A 25178-nucleotide genomic window follows, 5' to 3' on the forward strand; every position below is an offset into this window, starting at 1 on the left:
CTCATTCATTTGGGTGAGACTGATGCAATGGACCAGTAGTCCCACTGTTAGTGGAATACAGCACAAGTACCGTCCAGCTCTACTATTTAACTCACACTTGTCGAAATGCAGAATAAAATAACTGCCACCGTGATGACTTTCCACAGTAAAATGCTGCCACATTTACAATGTGACATTTTTGGGGCTAATAAGCCTTTAAACTGACAAATGTGTTATTCCAACTGAACCTCCTGGTTTATTCTTCATCTTCTCCTCAAGCAACATACTTGCAATTTTTTTTAACCCAGTGGTATTTTTGGTTGAATTTGGCCTAAGTTTAGAGAACTTAGGCCAAGTTTGACCATTCTTGGTCTGCAGCCAACTAGACGAGCAATTCAACCAACTCAAAACAGAAAACAGAGCCAGGAAGTCCTTTTAGAAAAAAACCCCACAAGATTTATACACCGTGCAGTTCAGCAGATAGCTCACCATCAGAGTAGATGAAAAAAAAAGCATCCTCAATCACATACAGAACAGTAAATGCAATATATGTAGTACTACACTTACAGTACATCACATTAAATGTGCTGCACACACAAAGCATTATTAGATATTTAGGAAGCGTTTGCTGTGTGGTGTATTTTCATTCTAAATTAGTGCATGTGAATCAGGTGGAGTAAATGACTTTTTGCTCATGCACTGTAGCTCTTATTTTCTTCAGGGTTTACATTTCATCTTTGAATCAATCATGGACACTCAGATCAAATGACCAAAAATCCAGCAACAACATTCAGTGTGTCTGGAAACAGTTTGGAGTACCCTGTAGCACTCGCACAAGTTTGTTTACAATCCCAGTGCAGCTACCAACAGTTAAACCTACAAATAAATTGCATTTGTCACAGCATGTGACAAATATTAACTAAATAGAATTTAACTCTTGAATTAAACAAACACAACTTAAACTGTAAAATAACCGAAAGGTCCACTCGTCCTAACAGTTGAAACACTTGCACGATGCCCTTCTTTGTGCCCTACATTACCATGACTCTTATTGGTTATCTGGGCTTTTACATGTAGACTATCTTCTCCTTTTCTTACCCTGAAGCTTCATGCATCATTAAAGACAATCTGAGTCAATGCCGGACGTTAATTTAATTTGTGCACAGTTTTGAGCAACGGAGTTGCATGTTGAGGGTCATTTTTGATGAATTTGTTGAATTTGAATGATTAGAATTTAACCGATCTACTACAGGTTAAAGCTACAATCTGGAAGATCTCAGTTTCGCTGTCTTTGGCGGGACCTATGGCGTTAAGAATACAAACGCTGCTTCAAGTGAGTTGAAGACACGGGTGTATTATGGGTGCTAGTCTGTTGCATTAGCTCCACCTACCCCGTCTGTTCAAAACAGCCACTGCTGTGTGATGGGAAACGAATCACTAACTGTGTGCTGCTTGTGATTTTACCCGGGAATGTCCCCACCAACACCCAGCACTAATCCAGTAATACTGCAAATGCGAGGGCTTTCATCAGTGGGCCACAGGCTCAGTCACCTTTGTGTTACCTCATTTGGTGATAGACAGTGACTTTAAAGACATTTATCAAAATTAAAATCTTTCATATTATCACCTTAACTTATCAACTATTTGTTGATTACTTGCAAGCTTCAAATGCCCGGTGGAGAGATAATGGATGTCTTGACAGACACAACTCGACACTCAGCTGTTCCAAATGTGCCTTAAAACTTTTGTTTAAAGTCTTCAGTTTTCACTATTGTGATGTAGAAGGTGACTTTTGTGTCTCTCACGCTGAACTTATAGTATGACCTGGTTATAAAAATATATATATATATATATATAAAATGTGACGATATAACAATTATAAAACATCTTAAAAATTTAGTTTTCTGTTATTTTAAAGAAATAAAATAAAAGTTTTCATTAAGATTCCTTTTTATATGTTTGCAGGCTTTCACAATTTAAATTGCATGTTCACCACACTCCCTGCTTCTGTGCTGATTTGCAATGCCCATCAGTTTGGACCACACTCATTTCACACGCTCTAAACCCTGTAACACGGTTTTACATGATTTCACTGCTAATAAAGTGCACTTAATAATAAAGTGCTCTTAAATATAGCAAAACTACAAGAAACACAAGAAAAATCAAGAAAGAAAGGAACACATCTACAGTGGTGTGAAAAAGTATTTGCCCCCTTACAGATTTCTTCTGTTTTTGCTTTTTTGTCACACTTACATGTTTCAGATCATCAAACAAATTTCAATATCAGACATAGATAACCTAAGTAAACACAAAAAGCAGTTTTTAAATGATGATTTCATTTATTAAGGGAAAAAAGCTATCCAAACCAACCTGGTCCTATGTGAAAAAGTAATTGCAGAGATCTTTCAGCCTACCTCATGTTGTCTATTTAAGTGATTTCTTGATTCTACAGCTCTGGCAGTAATCAGGCCTGGGTGTGGCAAGTGAAATTGAACTCAGCTTTCAAAAATGTGGTTAATCACAGTTAATTCATGATTTAACAAGGACGGGGCAATTACTTTTTCACATAGGGCCAGGTTGGTTTGGATAGCTTTTTTCCCTTAATAAATGAAATCATCATTTAAAAACTGCTTTTTATGTTTACTCAGGTTATCTATGTCTGATATTAAAATTTGTTTGATGATCTGAAACATGTAAGTGTGACAATAAAGCAAAAACAGAAGAAATCTGTAAGGGAGCAAATACTTTTTCACAGCACTGTATGTAGTAGCACCCTGTAAACACTGGAGGGTGCTGCCATACAGACTGAATATCCCCAGATGATAATATAAGTGGAATGTTTTATAGCCATAGTGTTCAAAACTACACATATCAGAGCTACAGCCTGGTGATGGCATGAATTCAAATGTTCTCATTTTCATCAGAATGTGCCCCTTGTTGACTGCTTCCTCCGTCAGCTGCAGTGGATCCCGGCAGTATATCTTAAATAATAACTTCAGCTGTATGAAAGGAGCTCCTGCATGAGGAGTACCATGAATGTGAGTTTGATAGCAAGTGAGTAGAGTAGCAACGCCATCGTTTGCATTTGGAATCGGCGTTAACTGTGTTGTGTTTCCTCAATACAATAGAAAGAAAGAAAGAAAGAAAGAAAGACTCTATGTTAACTGTACTTAGATGCATTATTGAATTGCATCTAACAAGATAATTAATATAAATTTGTATTAGACTTTCCCATACTTAAAATAAACTTGCTCCAACAAATCTTGTTCTTATAAACTATGATAAACATGGTTATTGACCCTCTCTGTCTAAGGCCTCTGTTCATCTGAAGGGGGCTTCATGCCCTAAAAATAGCCCAGCCCACTCATCCCCCTGTGTCAGGAGGGATCTGTCTCTCTCTCTCTCTCTCTCTCTCTCTCTCTCTCTCTCTCTCTCTGTCGGCTGGCCATTTTCACTCTCCTTCTTTTTCTCTCCATACATGTGTCACAACCGTCTGAACGCCATGCTTCATCTTCTCGCCCCTTTCATCCCGTCATCCAATCTCTTTCTCTCCTTAACCGCTTTTTCTCTGTCATATATCCTCTTCACACACACACACACACACACTTGTCACGTCTCCATGTTATCTGCGGGTGCTTCTCGTGCTCCTGACTCTCGTGGCCCTTGCTCGCTCCTTGACGATCACCGAGGGCAGGGCTTGCAAGGTGGTGACGGCCGTCTTGATCCAGTAGTCCACCTCTTTGAGGATCCGGTACACCCAAAGCTTCAGCTCAAACAGAACAGTCGGACTGTCCAACTGCAAATGAGAAGGGGAGAGATCACCTGGCTCTGGCTTCATTTCCACCCAGAATTTTCACCATCATCACGACACCTCTGACGACATCAGCACCTACCTCCAGTCCCTCCGTGCTGGGAGTCAGGACCGCCGTGCCGTCGACAGCTTTTAGGAGTTCTCCAGTGTTGATTAAGAGGAGCGACAGTCTGTCCCTCACCATCTTCCTCTGGGTCTCATAGTCGCCCTTCTTCCCGTCACCCAGCTCCTCTTCTTCTTTGGCGATGGCGCTCTCCAGCAAGCTGCGGCACTGTAGCAGGGCAGAGTGTAGACGCCACAGCTTGTCTCTGGTGTCCAGCTGGGAGGAAGGAGGAGGGACGGACACCAGGCGACCGTCAGCCACCATGACATCTGCTGTGAAACTCTCCCTCTTTCTCTTGAGGAAGAAAGAGAGAAAACAATGACGGTGAAAATTAAGAGCAGAAGCAATTTGGCTCTATATTGAAGATCATTGTCTATGAGGCAACAGGGATTTTGTCCTAATGTGAGAGGAATTCGTTCAGGCTCATTCACACTTCCTCTAAGAATGAAATATATCCAACAGAGGAAACAGTCTTCTTTTGAAAGGGTTTTTGTGTTCAGCCTGAGTCCAGCAGGGATTTAAGAAGGCCACAAGTAAAAGGTTAAAATGAGCTAATTAAAATAACACAAAAGCACCATAGAAGCAAGGAAGAAAGTACTTTTGTTGGTGCAATACGTGCAACACCATGCAATGAATGAATATAGCGAGATGTAACACGGCTTTCATTTCAAAGTCAACATGTCATTACAAAATCATTAACACATATATAGACATTAAAGGCAATAAAGGTAAAGGTAAACCTGACATCTCTCTCTTGAGTCTGTAAGATTATATGAAGCTAGCCTGGCTAACCACAAATTGTAGTTTTGACACTTAACAAAACATAAAATTTTGACGGGTGGGATTTTGCTAAACTAAAATAAGATAAGCTACGTGTCTACTGGCTGTAGATTTATATTCATCTTCTTGTCTAACTCACAGCAACAAAGCGAAAATGACTATTTCCCAAAATGTCTAATCCTTTAACATTCATATAAATAAATACTGTATCTGCCTTTGATAAACAATACATAAGATAGCATCTTTGTAATCTCAGAGCTCCTTTATTATGATGATGATGATGATGATAATGATGACAGGTCACTTCACAGGCATCATGGTAGCTGGTATCAGCTTTGAGTTGGCTGTGAATCCCAGAGGCCTCCTTGTGACATTATAGTGAGGCGCTAATGCTGAACCCTGCACGCCAGTTAGTGCCTGTGTGACAGAGTGGCCTAATGTGACCTGTGCTCTCTGAGAAGTTAGAGTTTACTGCTCAGACTGCAGAGGAAATGAGATTCAGGCAGTTATGGATACCTGGGAGACGATACTGAAGCCAGAGACAATATTCTCATAGACCATCTTGAATTATGATAACATGTTAAGCTCTGAGCATGATTTAATAGGCACCAAATGGATGGTGTAAATTAATGTTTTCCCACTTGATGAATCGTCAAGGGACAGCTGGCCTGGAAAAAATAATACTCTGCCTGCAAAATATTCAGTCTGCATTGGATTCATTTGAGACCTCTGTGCCAAAGACTAAACTAAATCATATTTCCTCCAGGCAGGGAGGCAAACAAACACAAGATACACACATGTACAAAAATGCCTGTATGACAAGCTAAGACATATCTAATCAGTTCATCGTGAGCTTGCTGGAATGAGGCCTTTCGGTTTGCTGCAGCAATACTTCCAGAGGAAACTATGCCCTCAGTGTCAGCGATAAGTTTGCACACTAAATGGCGTCAGACAGACCAATTTCGAAGAAGACTTGAGGGGTAGAGGAAGGAAGGGTCACATCCTGAGAGTGAAGTTGATAAAGTGATATACAAGGCAGCTCGCTCGCTCCAGGCAAAGCACATGAAAGCAAGGACAAGGCAGCCAACTGACAGGAAACCAAGATGCTTTAATAACCGGTAGCTCTCACACCTATAGGCAAAGAGACACGGGCGTGTGGGAAAGAGATGAAGGCTTCTAGCCCGAGTGATGATGAGTTTGTGCCAAAAAAACGCCCACCTCTGTCATTCCAACTGTGTCTACCCCCTCCGCTCTGCATTCTTACCCCCTGCTGTCCTAGGCATAATTTCTCTCTCTGTTTCTCGCACAAACACACACACACACACATATACCACATACCCCCTTCATCTTATCTTGCTTTTGCATGCATCAAATTCATCTTTCTTGATCTCTTTCTCTCTCTCTCTCTCACACACACACATATACACACACATATTAGGTACACATACTTCTTTCAAACACATTCACGTACACACAAAGTTAGAGTCATGCCTGCACAGAGGACACTCATAACACACACACAGACACACACAGAGAAAATCTATTAATTTTCCATTTAACCTTGGCCTATTTCTCACTCTCCTTTACCCACACACACACACACACACACTTTTCTTTCCTCTCAGTCTTCAGCTCTGGCCTCACACTGTGATCTGCTGGCAGGTTGTGGCCAGTGGAAACATTAAGCTCCTCTACTCACATACAGCTCCAGTAAGATGGAGCACTCATGGTGCAGCTGCTCGGCTATGGCAGTAGCCCGGGCCGCGGTGGTCCTGCTCAGATCCGGGCCGGTCATGCCTCTGGTCCGCCTGTCTGCCATTGGACCTCCGGGTGCCTCTGCCGCGAACACAGGCGCGCACTTGGAGCAGGAGAGCAACAGGCCGACCCCTAATATAGGTCCGTGTGCGCCTGCCTCATCCCGACAACACCTCACTTCACGGATCTCTCCAGCTCCCCTCGTACCTCTCTTAGGTTTCGGTAAAACGAGTTTCCCAGTTTGTCCGACCCTGCCTGCTCGCTGTTACTTATTTATATGACAGAGTTTGCGGGCCAAATCTCCGCCCTTTTTCCCCCCGGGGAACCTGATGCCGGGCAGGAGGAATTTAACGGGACGAGCGGGGGCGGAGAGTCCCAGGGAGTGGAGGAGGGAGAGCTCATCAACTTATTCATGAGGAGCTTATCTGATTTACTGGTCATGGCAAAAGGAAAGATGGTCTGCATCTGAGTTGGATGTTGGCTGGACTATGTCGAATCTGCTTCCGCATGTGTGTGTGTCCTAAACTATTCATGTAGGCCCACTGAAGTACTGAATTAAAGTACAGTACTTGCACTAAGGCACTCCTAGTTTACTTGAGTAGGCCCACAGTTCCTTTTATGCTACTTTATGTGATCAGTTTGTAAAATATACTTATTGTTAATTAAACAAAGATATGTATGCTTGTTCAAATTGCATCTTGACCAACTACAGCACTAAAGTAGGCTCCACTCAAGCTCTACATGTTAATGCATGCATCAGTAATGATGATCCAGTAATAGCTGACAATATAACACTTACAGGGGCCTCTCCAAAAGACTGGCTTTGATAGTAAGTAATATTGAACTAACTTTCATTTGTAATGGAGGTTTTTTTGTGGTACTGCTATTTTGTAAAACCACACAAGAACCAATAAAGTAGCTATTATGGTGATTTTACCTATATACTCTAGTGTTAATGTCGAGACAATACATGCACTGGCCTTTAATTTGGAATAAATGTATAAATAGCTGGATATTATGGACCCTCTCACAATAAATGCTTTTATGTGTCACAGCAGAAAAGCAGCAGGTCTAACCACTAACATTAATGATGGGTTTATTCCATTTAGACTACCAGGGAGCCATGACAGTAAACCCACACATGCACAATGCCAGAGGCACACATAAATGGAACTCAGCCGCTGTAAATGTTGGCTAGTACATTTATACCCGTGTTTGATAAGTCAGCATACCTCTCTGGACAAATGTCCTTTTGGATTTTGTCATTAAACTTATTTTAAACAATGTGCATGTGGTATGTGTGCTTACTTATGAATTCCACAAGGTGATACTAGAGATTAACAGCAGGAAAAAAAAACACACACACACAAAGACAAATACCAAATAAAAATGAAAAACTCAGTCTTTTCTGGAGGATTGATGTGGTGTCTATTACAATAAAGGCAGTTAACAGGTAGAACACCATAAAGTGACTAATGAATAATTAAAAAAACGTCATATTAACTTTAGGCTTTATTTTATTAACTTCAGTGGTTACGTGATGTCTGGATATTGGAAGACATGTTATTAAAAACACCTTGAAATTGAGGTTCTAAGGATTGAGGGTGTGATTTATGAATGTAATTTGGGGGCTATAGATTTTCAAATTAGCTTCACTACTCCACATACAGTATCTTGAAATGGATGCCTTTTTTTCCAGAATATTTTATTAGATTTATATTAATATTTATATTATGACCATATTTCAAAATCTGTTCACGACTTAATGCTGCTTTTCTAAAATAAGAAATGAAGCAAAACATTATTCAAAAACATTTACACACCGATGCAAAATCATATTCCACAATGCATCACAAAGATATCACATTTATAGATCATACTGCCATACAAACAAACAAATTCTGCAAACAATTTGTAAATGTGTGATGTGTTAAAAGAACATCCGCCAATGACGAAAACCCTCTTGTGACATTTAATCACCCCCCATACATGGGTGATTTACTGAAGTTTGTCTGCAGAGGCCTCAGGTTGGTGGATCAGTGTTAGTAGCTGCAGAGTTCAGGGTGTAATACCTCCCCCCTGCTGCAGGTGTCACTGTGGCGCCCCCGGGATGTAAACACCGAGCAGCGGCTACACGACGACAGCTAACCGAACTGAAACCTGGATGTGTCTTTTAAAGAGCAAGTGGGAATTGATTAAATATTTTCCCACTGTAACATTCTAGTAAACGTCCAATCGTTTACTATAAAACTATCCAGGAACACTGTTAGAGGTTTTAATTTTGAGACCAATCTAACCACCTAGCTAGCTTAGCTTCGGTTGATGCTAAAAGCATGAACTCCCTGGTTGTCTACGGAGTGTCCTCTGAGTCTGACAGCGACGGAGATGTGGAGGGTGCAGACAGCGGTGGAGCTGAGTAAGTATTCACTAAGAAGTAAACATCTATCACAAACCACAGACTGTCAGATAACTAAATAATGCAGCGCCAGCTAACATTAGCTGTCATGTCTCTCTGCATCTTTTTCTTCTAGCTCTGTAAAGGAGAAAGGTGATGAGGCTCCAGCTGTCAAAAAGACCCGCAACTTCCTGCTGGAGCCTGATTCAGCCTCCAGTGAATCAGACAGTGAATCAGAACCAGAGGAAGACCACCCAGAACCGTCTTCATCACCACCACATCCCCAGACACCAGCATCTTCCACAGCCTACCAGTCCCCCTCAGGCTCCCTCGCCCCCAACAGACTACCTCCTCCCTCTCTGTACAGCACCTGCTCTGACAGCAGTGTGTTTGCCAACCCTTTCAAGGCTCAGGCTGACCAGAAGCTCAGCGCCCTGCAGAAACACGTCCCCCTCACAATGCAGGCCAAACCCTCACAGATAGGCGGCAAAAAGATGTGCGTGTCATACAGAAAAGATGGAAGGTGCAGGTTTGGGATCAAATGCAAGTTTGCTCATGACAGCGACCTCCAGACTGATTGTCATCCACCTGTGATTGACGGGGCACCAGAGGCAGATCGAGTTGAGTCCCATGCAGGTGGCTTGCACGGTGGCGGATCCCAGAGCCTCCAGCAGGAGACGAAGGAGGAAGAGTCCGGAGGGCAGCAAGTGAAGAAGAGGAGGGTTGGACTGAGCAATACATTGATTCCTCCAAAACGAGCCATGAAGCAGTACGCCATGCACAGGGACAGAGAGCGGATCAACATGCAGTGATGGATGTTTTAAGAGCTATTACACTGTTCTGTCGTAAAGCAATAGTAGTGGGACGGACTATGTTCTCCCAGTGTGTGTTGTAGACATTGTTTGTTGTCTAATGTAGGATTAATGAACAACTCAGGCATACAGTTTAATCACATCTGGCAGACACTTCCGTCACATTTTTATTCCTACAATTTCTTCTTGCTCAAGAACATTTTGTCATGTGGACAGAAGGAGCAGAGGGTCCATCCACTAACCTTCCTATTAATGGTTGACTCCTCCACCGACTAAACCATACCCGCCCCAATTGAAGAGACGTTCACCGGTATCCCCCCCCCCAAAATGATGGTCTCAGACTGTCAGTGAATACACTTTGGATAAATGTTAAGACATTTATTTACATCATATAAATGAACAGTTATTTGTGTTTGCTCTACCACACATCGTAATTCACAAATCAAGAGGTGCAGATTTAGTATCGACATGTGCTCCAAGGTTTCTACATAGCTTTGCTTTTAAATTACATTACACTGTAAAAGATCATTTTTGAGTTTGACTAATTCCGTGACTGTGCTTGCTGTTATTTTAGGGGTTCATATGTGATTTACAATGTCCAAGGTCACCGTTTGGCTGCCTATAATGACCGAGGACTTTAGTGAGTAGTACATATATCATACGGGTTATTATTCAACAGCCAAACCTAACATCTGCACAGTTGTCTTTGAAACTAGTTTAATGACACTGCCAAAAATCACTAAAATATGCGTATTTTGTGACTTTTTCCAGGCTTGTGAAATATCTTTTTTTGTCTATATCTGTCCAGGTTTTGAAATGTTTTGTTTTGTCATATTTTAACTTTGTCAAATAAAGATTTTACAGTAGATCTGGACAATAAATGAAAAAAAAAAATAGCTGCCTATTCATTTAAACAGACTTTACTCACCCCAAACAAACTGGGGTCTGTTTTATAGCTCTCTAATCTGTGTTTTGTGTTAATTCATAATATAAATAGAGTTGATTTATTCCAGTGGGAACTTTGATGCCACACACTGGGCATTTAATGTGCTGTATATTACTAAGAGGTATGCTATATTATTGCATAACAGCAACAGCTTTGCAACAAAACCTCAGCATCAATAAACACTCACATGAAAGGCTAGTTATGTTTACAGGACTTATGTACAAAGGCAACAACTTACACATACAGACACATACATATCTTTCCCTGATACAGATATTCTAAAAAGCTACGAAGTATGACTATGTGTGAACAGTACGTAATATATCGGTGATCCTACATTTACCTCAAACATTGCAATACAGTATATCAGCTCACTGATGACTGGATCTGCCTCTATGTTCTGTTTTGAGTGCACTAGACTTGTTTTACATGAGGGCCTGCTGCACTTGTCTCTCAGTGCTGTCCGACAGATCTTCCCCTTGTCCTGTCTGCTCCCAGACCACGCCGTCCTCCCCAACAGCTTCTGACTGCTGAAGGCAGCCCACTGATGGAGAGGAAGATGATAGCACTGCATTGTCCAGAATAAAGCTGTCCCCATTGGTGGAGGCTGGATCCTGGGAGTTGGGCTGGGATGGGGACAGAAGAGGGGGGCTTGGGGCAGCTGTATGCAAGGTCTGGAGCTGCTGAGAAGTTGTTAAAATGGGGATCTGCTGAGACTGGCTGACTGGCTGGAAGGTCATTTGAAGGATTTGTGTCTGCCCCTGGCTCTGCTGCTGGGAGGAATATGACTGAAGAGACTGGAGCTGGGGTTGATGCTGGGTCACCACTGAGCTGGACTGGAGGGTCAGTTGTTGGATTTGGGGCTGCTGTGGCTGCTGAGCAGCCTGAACAAACTGGACGGGCATCTGGAGATGGAGGTGAGTCTGCTGCTCAGCCGGCGAAGGGGGGTCAATGGGAGACAAGGCGATTGTCACTGGCACCTGCATGGTATGGAGGCTCTGGTCTTGTCCCAGTAAAACCACCTGGTGACTCACTTGTTGGGCCACGTGACCGATCTGGGACACCTGAGCCACTTGCTGCCCGACGTGCCCTTCCTGGCTCAGCTGGTCCACCTGCCCATCCTGTCCTACTTGGCTCACCTCCAGGCTGGTGACCTCCATTTGCATGGGGTTTCCTGGCAGCTCCAGCAGGGAGGCAGGGGTCGTGATGAGGGCGCCAGCATTGGCTGCCAGCGCCTCAGCGATTAGCACCTCAGGGTGACTCTTGGCTTTATGGGCCACCACACAGTCCTTCTTTTCAAACTTCTTGCCGCAAATGGAGCACGAGAACTGATAGGTGGCATCAGCGTCGTGCTTCTTCATGTGCCAGTTGAGAGACGCCTTCTGACGACAAGTGAAGCCGCAGATTTCACACCTATTCAAGAGAAGATTTAAGAGAATGAATCCAAACAAAGAAAGCATGTGGGCCAAAACTGTAAACAGAGAAGTACTCACTGTAGTGGCTTCTCTCCGGTGTGAATCATGCGGTGTACGGCCAGGTTGTGGGAGCTCTTGAAGGCACGGGCACAGAACTCACAGATGTAGTCTCTCTGGTCTACGATCACAAAACAAATACAGTGTGTTCTCTCTATACTTTGATTATCAATCACAAGGGGAAAGATCTAGCACAATGCGTGTTTTACGTATGCGCTATACATGTACCTGTGTGGTGCTTTGCATGACGAAGGAGCTGCTTCTGTAGACGGAAAAGCCTTCCGCAAGACGGGTGGGGACAAACATACTTCTTCTTGAGCAAGTGCTGATATTTTATATGGTGCTGGTGTGCAAAACAAAGAAAATGCAGAACAGTATGTCAGCACTATTTCTATTTTTTTTCATTCTATTGAGGTTTTGCAGGAACCTACGTGAAGATCAACAATCCAATATTCCAACTATCAAAAATAATTGGCGGTTCGATCCCAGCCTGCATGCTGAAGTGTCTTTGGCCAAGACAGGAAACCACAAACTGCTCCCAAAGCAGAGCTCTGGAGTGTGAATGAACAGTCTCCTCCTATATAATTAGATTCCTCCTGTAAGAATGTGAATGTAGCTTTAAAGTGCTTCGAGAGGTCAAAAACACTGAGAAAGCGATATACAACTACAGCCCGTTTACCGTGTAATGCAGGACCCATCATTCTCTCCAGAACACGTCAGTTAACATTGATTATTCACTCCATGAAAAAACAAACAAAAAATGGCAGCTTAATGGATAGCAAAAAAATTATCAGTAGCTGTCCTAACCCTTTAGAATATATATGGGTGAAAAAAGGGTCTATATCAACATTTTAAATAGATTCCCCATTGACTGTATTTGAAAGTAACACACATAAACAATCAGAAGGATTGTGTGGTTGCTGAGACAAACCTGTAGGTAACGAGGATGAGCCAGGACTGTCCCACATCCTTCCATCTCACAGCGCACATACTGCACTGGGGGCTTCTTCCTGTGGGGGTGAGACACATGGGATTGAAATATCACAACACTGAAGCCAAATATTAAACAGGTCTCCATGTCTTCACTGAAGACAAACATTAATATATGTATATATGTGTGTATACAGACGCTTATTACACGGCTTTGTTGAATATTGGATTTGGATTGGCCAGTTTCGGGAAGCAATAAAATCATTTTAAAATCAATTGCATCATATTTCAATCAGTATTTTGTGCCAAATTGTTGATTTCTTCAGTATGAAGCTGTATAATGAGCAGGTTAATGTGCAGCGAGCCGGTCATTTTTGCAAAACAAACCTTTTCAGGATGATTCAAGACCTGCGAGTCCTGCATCACCCTGTTGGGGTTGGTTTCGCAACAAAAGCCGGCTCACCGCACATTACTCCTTACACACTGTTCACTGTGTCAATAGTGAATCACTATCATATCCCTAATTTCTGGATAACAAGGTCACACGATGATCTATAAAATGTATGTATCAACAATTACAATGCTGCCAGTGCAGACATCAAGTTCACCTTCTCTTTGGCAGCCGTGGGGTTTTGTCATCTTTTTTCCGCCGGCCTCTCCTAACACAGTAAAACAAAGAAAATGACATAATTGTGTAGGATTTGGAAATCATAGCCATATCCTATTATGTGGTGAATAACAAGCCATTCTGGACATGAGTTTGCTTTGTAACAACACACATTACCTTCAAAATGACGCTGTAATAATACACAGGTGAACAATTATTACACATGCAGAATTTAACTTTAGTAAGACAAGTGGAGCTCATTCGTTTAAAGTGAACCTGTCAGATAACTTACTTCCTGGGTCCATCCGGGTCCTCCACTATTTCTTCTTCTAGCTTTACTTCCTCTTCCACGCTCTCCAAGTTGTCTGAACCTTCTATCTTTATCTCAGCTACCTCTTTGTCTTTTTTAGGTGTCTTCTCTTTCTCTTTCTTCTCCTTCTGTCTCGGAGGAGCTCTGCGCTTTGGTTTGGGGACGTCCCTGAGAAAAAAAAAAAAAAAAGAGAGAGAAATATCCAGTTATTAAACAAGTAATATGGTGCCTATGTCTAATCATGTCAGACACAGACACACACACACACACACACCTTTCAGCCTTCGGGTCGTAGCTCTGGTCATTTAAGTCATCTCTAAAAGGAACATCTTCATCACTGCTGAGGCCCTCTTCCTCCTCAGCACCACTGAAAGCGAAACAACAAATCACTTGAAACAAAATGCCCCACTTTCTGCACAGGGTCAAGTGAATGCGCATGAGGTAAGTGTACCTCTGACTCTGTGGCTGGTAGCTGAGGTCGTTTGGGTCGTCCTGAAATGCAGCGTCTTCATCATCCAAGACTGGCTCTGCTACATCCTCACTTTCTTTCTCCTTCTTTTTACTGAGATAGAAGACACGTGAAACCCAGGCAGTCATCAAACTCACAGAAAAGGCTCTCACTTCATCACACACTTTTACATTGCACAGAAAAGCCATGGGCTCAGTGGGCCAATACATATCAAATGAAGATTATTGTTGTTATGCAGCCTACTGTTAAAGTTAAGACATGATTCTAAATGATGCTATATACCTGTCTCTGAGTTACTCTTTGTAACCCTTGAATGTGTCAAAGATAAAAAATCATCCATCTTTAAAAGATCAGTTCAAATCAGAAACTCATTTACTTCTGAGAGAGATCTGAGAATGTGTCTATTAAATTTATACTTAACCACATTTTATTACACTTTGTAACAGAATATATCTCTAGCACTTCATATCATGCTTTACCCAAAGCACCACTTACATTTCATACTTGTCTTTATTGTTCACCTCTCCTTCCACTGCTGCATGACAGACAAAGAAAGAGATCGTGAGTGAATCTTCAATTTTGAATAAATTACGTAAAATGGGAAAAAGGTCGTGCCTCTTTTATTGGAGTCTACTACGTTTTCTCTAAGCGAGTTACTGGAAGTAGAAGGGAAGGACTCAAAAGCAGCACTGATTCCATTAGTTCCATTTTAAATCCACCCTGCATCAACTAAATAACTGCACTAATGTCACTGGAGGTTTACTATAGAGTAAATAATATCCTGGACAACAGCAGCAAGCATGATGCTTTGGTGCCTCTGCCTGCAGTATGATTTGATTAGTGAATAACAGGCCCACATGCTGATCCATTGTAGCTCTCTGTCAACAGGTTGCTCACCAGCTGGATTCTCCATTCCAGGTTCGGTCTTACACACAGGCTTGGCAGAGCCGCGGACAGCCCTGCCAGACGGGGGCTTGGCACGAGTCTGGGCTGGGGGGCGTCTGGAGGGAAGAGCTGGAGTGGAGACACAACCACACACAAGCCAGCTCGGTTTGAAACACACACGTAATCCCTTTTGCTCACACACAGAATGAGATTTAACGCAAATGTAGATTTAGTGAAACATAACGTGACAAGCTCGCCTTACCTTGAGCATCTGTGGCAGGTTTGTTGGGGTCCTCTGAGCTGCAGAAAGAAGGAGAAAAAACACTTGGATTTGACATTTCCTCTATCTGCACAGTGACATGTCATCAGATCTCTAACACAACAAAGCATTTAGAGTTTTTTTTTTTTTTTTTAAATATTACTATTTTTTAAGGCCAGGTAAGTTTTACTCCACCCTCCCCATGCAGAGCTGCAGAAAGGGGACGAGCTATGCTGAAGGCGTGCTTTTGACAGGAATTGACCCCACCGACATAAACACACAAGTAAAAAGTCTAGACAGACTCTATGTGAACAAATGCCTGTGCATTTAGGGACGTACTCTGTGCCTTGAAGGCTGTCACCTGCGACCCCCCCTCCAGCCTCAGCCGAGCCCGCTGATTCAGAGTTTTTCTTCCGCCTCGAGTTGGAAACTTTCCTCCGCTTGGTCGCACCGGTGTCCGGGCTCGGTTCGTCTTCGTCGTCGTCGTCGCTCTTGGTGTCCTTCAGCCAGGCCGGTACAGCCCTCGTTGACCTGTCTCTTAAAACCCGTCCTGAGCTCTGCGGGCTCGACGCTGCTCCGTTAACGTCTGATAATGAAGCGGAGACGCCGGACCTCGGGCGGCCCGCTCCCCGCTCCCTGAGCCCCCTCCGCGGTGTAACGGCCGTACTGGGGGCCGGGGTCTGCTGTGCGGCCTTGTCCTCCTCCGGTTCCTCACCTTTATTTACACTCCCGGTTCGGTCTCCGGCCGGTTCCATCACCGTGAGGACGCTTCAGCCTACCTCAGATTCCGCTTTAAGTCAAGCAGGTTTACCGGGAATTTGAGAAAAAAGGACCACATGTGGTTAAAAGACGTTTTGACTCCAAGCGGCCTTTATCCAACAGAGGGGCATTTTCTGTGATTGCGATGGGTTCGCCGCAAATTAAATGCATATATTTATTGATTAGAAATTGAAAACTTTTCTTAATTATCTATTCAGCAATAAACCGATATAATTTTAAAGAAGCAGACACTATTTTCGCGTTCTTAAAGCTATAGTAAACCTACTTATTCGTCCGTGCCTGGAGCTCAACCATTTTGTGCGCTTTGTTGCGTCTCCTTTAAGCCAAATATAAACTGGGGTTACGTTCAGGAGCGGCTACGCATTTTAGCAGCTGTACAAATCATCCGGATTTTCTCTCTGCGCCTTTCCCTGATCGAGTCGGGCTAGCTGCATTGTTTATAAATCTGCAAAGACGGCAGCAGCCTTGCAAAATCAACGCGCTCACGGATGGCTGCAGCAGCATCATGGGAACTGTAGTTCAAGTTAGCTAAACAGAGCTTACACTTTGTTTTAAGGATATTTCTATCTATTTTATTGTGCTTTTATTGCTTTAGGATGAAAAATAGGACTATGAGATCATGTGTAGAATTTGCAGTTACATTCAATATGTATAGCCTACGATAATAATGTAATTTATTACATTATTTTACTTATGTGAAAATGTTCCATGCAGAATACTTTCACTGTCACACACATTAACACACAAAACCTGGCCAAATCGCTATTTTCTGTGCATTTTATTCCCTAGGCTGCAGTATTTTGTGTAAAAGACGATATTTTACTTAACACTCATACTGTATGTTAGTATCTTCATGCTTGTGTTGAATCCTTACTTTAACCTCTGGAAAGACTAGATGTGGTTTGTTTCCTGTAATATTCTGCATTGATGACTGTGAAGCTAACATGGCTGCCAGTAAAAACCTGCACTGTCTGGTCTGAGCTGTACAATTTCGCTGCAGGTTGTTCTAATGAGGTACATCCACCACCAGATGGCAATATTGTCCACATGTTTGGCGCCTTTCCGACTGCACAAAGTCTCTTAAAGTTGCTTTGAAATCGCTTTCCTGTCAGCCTGAATATAGGCTGATCATGAACACACTGCTGTGTGGACACATTAAGCACACAGGGGAATTAGCAGGATGGTCATAACCATAAAATGAGGTCTTAAACCATTGAATACCAGGGCCCAGCATACTGATCCCAATACCTAAATCTTTTATTATCAAAAGCAGATAGTGCGCTATCACATGCTATGATTAATGAGGTGAATGCAACTTTAGTATGTAAGAAACGTTAGTGATTCGCCAATCATTAAGCATTTTACTCCTCTGTGATGATTACTTAATCATGTGCATGTCAAAACAAGACAGACGCGAATGCTAAAACTAAACGTGTGGTCACTGCACGCATTCACACAACACCAGCAGAAAGGCAGAAGGCATACACTAAGAACAGGGTTCATGTGCTCAAAGCATGATCTGATTTGAGACAGATGAGTTTCTTGGTATGTATCCTACTGATGCTGCTATAAAAAAGATAATATTTAGTATTCATAGTATTGATGCTATAGGGATTAATAGTCAAGCAGGAACCTGTCACCACATCTTAATGCTAAATCAGTTGGCAGAAGGTGGTGTTACTGTATAAGAACTCAATGTACCTGTGAGCGCCCTCCTGCATGTATTGTACTGCTTAGGCGTCTGATGTTCTCAAAAGCCTCCCTGAACTCCTCGCCGGGGTACAACATGTTTCTAGAGTAAAGTTGACCCAGCACAGTTTATGAAACATTCTCCAAACCCTGTGCTCTCTCTCCTCTCTCCACCATGACACGTTGCCTAATAGTAGCTGATGCATGAGGTCGGGAATGGCTTTCCATTCACAGGGATCAAAGTCCCCTGACCTTTCAAGAAACTTCTGATCTGGTGAGCACTTTCTCCAGTTATGCGGTTTAATCTAAAACTAAAGCTAGCTGCTGTGGCTCAGACAATTTCAGTGTGTTCAAACAAAAAGAATCTGTAGACAGACAATGAATGACAGCATTGTGTGCTTTTGAAAATGCTTTATTTATCTACTTTGTCACTATAAATATAACAATACCGAACAAGCTCTTTTTTTTTTTTAAACAAACCTTCAGATAGAAAAATGTCTGCATAGGTCTACAAAGATATAGCAAAGGGCACATCTTGGCAATAAGGCACACACTATGAAGAGTTTAAATGGTAACACCTATGTTAAACTAGGCATGTGTAGCTCCACACCACGGACACGAGGAGCAGCAGGAGATTGTCCTCCTGCCGTAGTGTGGGTGAAATGCAGGCAATAGAAAGTAAAGCAGGTGCTCTGAGTGGGACGCAGAGCCAAAGGGTTTTCTGCTGTCTAACACATGAAGTTTGGATGGCTGTTAAAACGTGATTAGACCTTTAACTGTTTCACCAAAACTGACATGCGGAGTTGCAACATCAGCAGCTCAAAGTGCCGGTGGGTTGTTATACTGCAACGGACCAGCTTTAGTCTTTGCTGCTGAAACTGACAAAATGTATCTGAATCTGTATCTGCCTTTATGTTCCCACTCATAACACCAGTTCATCCAGTTCAAACAACAAACAAAATATTACACATAACAAAAACACAATAACCTTGAATTTTTTTTAAACTATTGGACACTTTGGCAAAAAAAAAAAAAAGAAGTTTTTTCTACTTTTTATCCCTAAACAAGGTGTAAATAAAGAAAAGAAATATGTTTTAGAATATATTATACCTTTTCTTCTCACTTCATACACAATACACGTAATGCATATATTAAATATATCCTGACGTATTGTCATCATACAAGAACATAATAAAAGCAGTTATCAGCAGTTTCTACGTCAAATCCAGTTTCAGAAGGAAGAGAAGTAGCAAAACGTAGATAATGGAGTGAGATTCAATTAAATATGTCTTGTTTGCAATCATTTTTTAAACCTCTTGGACCAAAACCTAAAATCCAGACTGTCCTTAAAGTCAGATTCATCATGTTGTTTCATGGGTAAAACGTGTCAAAAAAAAAAAAAATCTCTGGTGGATCTATGATATATGATGGAAAATGAGCAAATAAAAACCCCTTTAAACACAGAGAATAAAAACTACTACAAACTGGTCCACAAATACAAGCTAGCACACAAAAGTTGCGCATGCTCTCATATAAAGATGGCTGTTGTGGAGTTCATGATAAGCAGCTGCTTGCGTCTGTTATGTTTGTGTGTTGTGGTGTATAAAAATGCACGGCTACTTGCAGCCTTTATTTCAGCGTGAGGTATTGCTCCAGTTATTCCCAGTCCAACATTACACTTGTTTTCAACACACTACAGAGTTTAAAAAGTGCCTACGAAACATTCATCAGGGTTATTTTATGCTTCTGCTTTATCTGCGTGGAATAACTCTGTCACACATACAGACATCGAAAACCCACCCAGTTCAACACATGAATTCATAATATCTCTTCATCTGAAAGTTGCAATCTCTTGCCTTTTATAAATACGTTTAAGTGCACCTCGGTCAATTTGGAGGACGAGAAATAAAGAGGAGACGGACTTATGGAGTGTTACTGCAGGAGTGTTCAGGGAAGAGACTACAGGAGAGAGGTAGCCTTGTCACATCTGACTGCACAGACTGAAACCTTCGTGTGTCACCACAATACAATAACACCCAAATCTGCTTCATTGCAAATATGAATGTAGAAAACTGCAGTGCTCTGCACAGATGTGAGTCTTTGCTCCTTGTGCCAGCCACAGGGGCTTCACTTTGTTATGAAAGGCACAGTGGAAAGCATTGGGTAGCACATACAGTATGTAGATGTAAGGCACTGTAGTCAGGCACAGAGGGACTTTCTAATATCATGAGATTGGAGTGTATGTTGCCTTAAGCTTTTTGGTTAGCACTGGCATATATGCAGGAGCACTTCAAGAGACAGAGTGCTCCAGTCCATATAGAAAAAATGTCTCTCATTTCTGTCCATATTTGTTCACCTTTAAAGAGTCAAACACTTAAAAAACAATAATAAAAGTATACATAACTGAGAAAAAAATAACTAACATCTGTTCAGTCTTAGTCCCCTGTCAGCGCAGTTTCTGAGAATAGGAAACATCTCAATGTACATGATATCACTGTCTTTCAGGCTTTTATATAAATCATGTTGCCCATCATTGAAAAAAGCTTTCCAGTTTTTTTCTAGTATTTCTTCCCCGAGGAATCTGTCACAATAGTATTGTTTAGCTGGCAACTTTTCTTCAGACAAACCAAGATGTATGTTTCCAAAACTTAAAGAGGAGACAAATTTTAAAAAAAAAAGGTAATTATAGGCAAATGAACACAACACTTAGAACCTTCATTTAAAACAACCAAAACACAAAAAGAACTAAATAAACCAAAAAGTACCAAACAGGCATGTTTTAAGCATACACATTCGACCAGCATGGACGGACAGCATCACCTACAGCATGTAGAATTGGCTAAAATACTATATATTAATGGAAAAAAAATACTAAAAAACAACATTAGTTTATCCAAAAAACAGTTGTCTTCAGTGGCATCATCTCTTATCAGTAGTTCCTGTTGTACTTTTACTTTATTTCAATTAACTTTCTGTCTTTTTACCCCAAAGCTTTTACACTTTAGAAACAACTTTTAGACATAATGTAAAGATCTACCTTTTATGCCTCAGAGATAATATACCACCCGATAAAAAGAGAAACCTACAGAGAATAAAACCTTAAATATGAATCTTCTCTTCATAAATACTTGAATGTACCTTCAGTGTCTGTATTGCCGTGGCAACAAGGTGGCGTGGGTCAGCGAGAGCAAGACAGAGAAGAGATGGGACTGGTGTTATTGGGAGTGATGCTTGTTGTTGGGGGACATTTGTCACCACATACGGATGGGTTCCCTCAGTAAGTGGACTGTCCTCTGTGTGTGTTATAATTTTTTCATTCGAAAACGGTCATGCTGCTTGATTAAGCCTGTCAGGCGGCTGCCTCGAGTCCAGGATACACTGAGGCAAGTAGGTGGGAGAGATATGAGATTTCAGGTTGTCAGTGTTTCACTGTCTGTTTTCTAAATATTTGCTTAAAATCACATTCCTTTAGAGCTTTTGGATGTTCACAAGTTCAAGTGATATTTCTGTATGATGGGACTGACTGCACGCTGTTGAGATGTTGCTCTGGTCGTTCAGTCTCAGGCAGGGTAACGTTGTTGCTGTTTCTCGTGGTCTGATCCTCACAATCAATATGTCTGGTAGACATCGTGGATGGGCAGCTGGAAGGCCGTGGCAGGGAAGGCCTGTGGCACTGCGTAGCCTGTGTACCCCCCATATGCTGCAGCTGCCACCGCTGCATTCTTCTGCAGAGCTGCCAGAGCTGCTGTGTTGGCAGCGTAGTTTGTGATGGGGACGTATCCTGCTCCATAAAGGCCGCCGGCTGCTGGGATACGCTGTACGTTGTGGGCCATGGCATAGACAGGAGTGATTGGACGGCCCTGGAAAATGCAAATATAGATATGGATGTGACAACAAAACTGAACACAACTTCAGTAGCCATCAGACGAGTTTAAATGTTTTAAAGTTCAGAGTTTAACAATATTATTCTGACAGCTCATTTAGAGGGAAAGAGTGACAGAGTGAATGCTTCCAAAATATCTTTTATGACTGCCTAATGCAGTGTGTTCATGTACACAATAACTCGTTTAATCATCATAAACGTCTTTTACTCTGTATTATCACTGTGTTCTGCTGTTCTGTTGTCCTCTGATCTAAATTAAAATAAAGTGTTATATCAACAGACATTAAAAATATAACCCGATTTCTATGAAACTGACACGGAAGAAGAATTTGTAAGAAAAAAGACAATATCACTGGGTTGGATGCTTTTTATCTATTCAATTGTCCATTATGAGGACAATTAAGTTATTGGAGTGCAATGCTAACTTAATGGAGAAATTCGCTGTAAGATCCATACATACTGTATGATGACCATCAAACAAAAAGCCATAAGATTGATCATGTGTCTTGAAACAGCATCACTATGCACACCTGAAAAGGTGGAGGGGTAGAGACCGCAGGTAGGACAGTGGCAGCAGCAGTAGCAGTGGTGTGTTCAGGGTGTTGTATGGCCAGAGGGTTGATAAGGTGCTCCACCGTGTGCACCTTCCCCTCCTCCATCAGCTTGGCGGCAGGAGCCGCGCTGAACACTGGGTACTGCCCACCCAGAGTCGGCAATGCCACTGCACATAAAGAGACACCAAAATGAGAGCTGGGATAGCGGACTGGACTGTAGCAAGAGATGGTTAATATGTTTGCACTGAATAGGAAATAATAGCCGGAGAAAAGCACATACATGCATCCACACTCAAACAGCATCAGGCATATTTAGATCTGAAGGTAATCTATGGGAGGAGTTTTATATGCCAAAGCAGTGGAGGATAAAAAAAGACAAAGAAAGGTTGAAGAAAACAATTTAGGCAAAAAGGGAAAAAATAAAAAGTTACACAAGTTGGTGTTGGGGAGTGATTCGGATTATGATGGCGCTCAACTGTGGATTAACCTCAATGCTCCAACACATACACACACGCAATCACACGCACACACACACACACACACACACACACACACACACACACACACACACACACACACACATACATACACACACATACACACAGAGCGAACACAACGTCTGTCATTGTTTCAGATGGACAAAAGTCTTTTCAATCTGGTGGTGATCCTGTGATTCCACACAGACCGGGACTAAGACCGAGTTCCAGATTGGGGTCAAATCGCTACAGAAGGGGCATCAAGAAAGTCCACTTACAAAATGTCCAACTGATCACCAAATACATGACACCAATAGTAACGACAAATAGGTCCGTATTAGATTTATGGAAAAAAAAAAAAGAATAGGTTGGTTTGGTAAGTTTTGTCTTTAGTAATAAAGTTGAAAACTGAAGAATAATACCAGTGCATTTTTATTTTGCATTTCTATCACTGAAGTTTCTACTTCTCATTTCTGTACAGTATAAAAATATGAAAGTTATCGCTTAGATCCACCCACATAAACATGAAAGCTTTTTTTTACTGTTTTATGTCCTTGTGTGAGTTGGGTTTTGTCCCCACATTTGTATCACTGCTATTGCATTTCCTCCTGCTTACTATCTGCAAAGAAGGAAGAAAGACAAAAATGGAATTTTCCACCAGGAAGTAATCCTTTAAAAACAAACCATCTTGTAACTTTACTGTCACATTCTTCTTTGTTGGGACAGCAGCAAACTCCAGCCAACTTTTTAAACTGTAGATTTCATGCTTACAAAACAAATGAAGAGTAAATGTCAAAACTTGACAATGATTGATAATGAGAGTAGGGGCTGCGACCCTTCGTAACACTGGCATTATTCTTCGAGTGATCAGAGCAGAGTAGACACGATAGAAAATAGAAAATGATTTTTAGTTTGTTAATTTAGTTTTGCTTTTCAACTCTGTCCTTGACTGAAACTGTCATAACACTAACAAAACAGAAGCAGCTTACTTAGTGACTTCTTGAATCTTATTGAATTTTTCAAAAAATAACCTTATACTGGTAGTAGAAAGAGCAAAGAGACTGTGCGACGCATTTGCTTTCATTCATTTTTTTTCAGCCCTTACTTAAAGAAAATGATAACTGTTAACCTTTCAGTAAAGATTCAGAGTTGAGTGCATGTGTAAAAGAAGATTGTGGAAGCACGGGTCTCCACATAACTTTAACCTTGTTCAGATAAACGGCACTGTGTGAGAAAACATGGCTTCCTCATTCTGTTCAATGAAGTTACTGAACTGGCAAAAAAAAAAACTGGCAAAAAAAGTGTACTTGTGCCTCAACACAGTGCAATGTCCTCTGGCAAGACATGACATTGTGTTGACCTGTTCCAGGTAGATTAGCTCCTGGTGTTCTTCTAACACTGTGCTGTTTCATCTGAACACCCAGATTTTGAGAAAAAAATGATTTGGAGGAAAAAGGAAAGAATGAGGAACAAAAGATAGCAGTTACTTTCTGGTCATGCTACAAAGGACAGAGATCCAGTTTCATCATTCTTTACTGTAAAGCAAAAGGAAGTCCTTTGGCACCTGACCATCCAGCAACAACTATAATCTTGATTTACAACTGTTCCTCAAACCATGTCGAAGAGAGAGACAGAAAATGAGGAGCTGGAAGGTTTAATAAAGGTGTTTGAGATGGGCAAGGATATGGACGGATATATCTATCTCACTGACTTGTGCCAGGTTTGATGCCAACGGGGTTGACGGAGGCAGCGAGCTCCAGACTGGGCATCAGCTCATAGGGCTTTTCGGGCTGCTTGGTCTTGCCCTCATGGTAGCGGCTGTAGATGCCACGACCGGCAGAGTAACCCCCCAGGTATGACCCCCGTGGTCCAGGGGTACGGTTACCTGCAGCAGCGCGACCACGACCTCGCACAGTACCTGCTTAAAATACAATTAAAGTAATATGATGACAGGGGTTTTGGTTTGGGATTTGGTCAGCAGGGGCAACTTGTACTGAAAGTTGTGCAGGGCAAAGTGTAAAGGCAAAATTTGATAATGGGTTGAGAACTTATTTGAAAGTTCCTCTCATTATATCAGGACAGCAGTCATTTGGCTCTATTCTAAGGCAAAAATCCGCTCATGAAATTTCTTAACAATATCTGTTTGAGTTCAGAGTGGAGTGCTTTGGAGTGCTTTGGGTCAGGTTGGACTTTTTCCTGAGCACTGTTTTTAAATTAGATGCAGCCACGCAAGTTCATGGCACTTTGAAATGGTAGTCCTAGACGCTCTTGGCTTTGATGTGG

General features: G+C 41.9%; 4 protein-coding genes across 13 annotated transcripts in view; 1 reads left to right on the plus strand and 3 right to left on the minus strand.

Moving 5' to 3' along the window:
• Positions 1-3171: 3171 nt before the first annotated feature.
• On the minus strand, positions 3172-6607 carry cntf (ciliary neurotrophic factor). The gene is made up of 3 exons (XM_070828382.1): positions 6373-6607; positions 3873-4187; positions 3172-3775 (listed from the first exon to the last, which is right to left on the minus strand). The coding sequence occupies exons 1-3, from the start codon at positions 6490-6492 to the stop codon at positions 3602-3604; spliced, it is 609 nt and encodes a 202-aa protein (XP_070684483.1). The 5' UTR covers positions 6493-6607; the 3' UTR covers positions 3172-3601.
• Positions 6608-8560: 1953 nt separating this feature from the next.
• LOC139199077 (uncharacterized) lies at positions 8561-9956 on the plus strand. Its single transcript, XM_070828091.1, has 2 exons — positions 8561-8844; positions 8960-9956. Exons 1-2 carry the CDS (start codon positions 8762-8764, stop codon positions 9633-9635), a joined length of 759 nt encoding a protein of 252 aa, XP_070684192.1. The 5' UTR covers positions 8561-8761; the 3' UTR covers positions 9636-9956.
• Positions 9957-9998: 42 nt separating this feature from the next.
• zfp91 (ZFP91 zinc finger protein, atypical E3 ubiquitin ligase) lies at positions 9999-17042 on the minus strand. Of its 2 annotated transcripts, XM_070828090.1 has the most exons (13): positions 16559-17042; positions 15853-16303; positions 15517-15554; positions 15267-15383; positions 14865-14904; positions 14352-14462; positions 14175-14267; positions 13883-14068; positions 13592-13642; positions 12985-13063; positions 12282-12396; positions 12075-12174; positions 9999-11994 (listed from the first exon to the last, which is right to left on the minus strand). In XM_070828090.1, the coding sequence occupies exons 2-13, from the start codon at positions 16266-16268 to the stop codon at positions 11007-11009; spliced, it is 2334 nt and encodes a 777-aa protein (XP_070684191.1). In that variant the 5' UTR covers positions 16269-16303; positions 16559-17042; the 3' UTR covers positions 9999-11006. The 2 variants fall into 2 exon arrangements, with proteins under 2 accessions (XP_070684191.1, XP_070684190.1); XM_070828089.1 differs by having other exon boundaries at positions 15853-16572.
• A 1319-nt stretch (positions 17043-18361) lies between these two features.
• rbm47 (RNA binding motif protein 47) overlaps positions 18362-25178 on the minus strand; it is a 31768-nt gene continuing 24951 nt past the window's right edge. For 6 of the 9 annotated variants that reach the window (XM_070855012.1, XM_070855053.1, XM_070855004.1 and 3 more), the window contains 3 exons: positions 24607-24816; positions 22396-22586; positions 18362-21842 (listed from right to left, as the gene is read on the minus strand). In XM_070855012.1, the coding sequence (XP_070711113.1) occupies positions 21591-21842; positions 22396-22586; positions 24607-24816 (653 nt within the window). In that variant the 3' untranslated portion in view covers positions 18362-21590. The remainder of the gene's footprint in view (positions 21843-22395; positions 22587-24606; positions 24817-25178) is intronic. The other 3 variants (XM_070855063.1, XM_070855043.1, XM_070855071.1) reach the window with 2 other exon arrangements.

The sequence above is a fragment of the Pempheris klunzingeri genome, chromosome 3, assembly GCF_042242105.1.
Source record: "Pempheris klunzingeri isolate RE-2024b chromosome 3, fPemKlu1.hap1, whole genome shotgun sequence".
In the NCBI taxonomy this organism is placed as follows: domain Eukaryota; kingdom Metazoa; phylum Chordata; class Actinopteri; order Acropomatiformes; family Pempheridae; genus Pempheris; species Pempheris klunzingeri.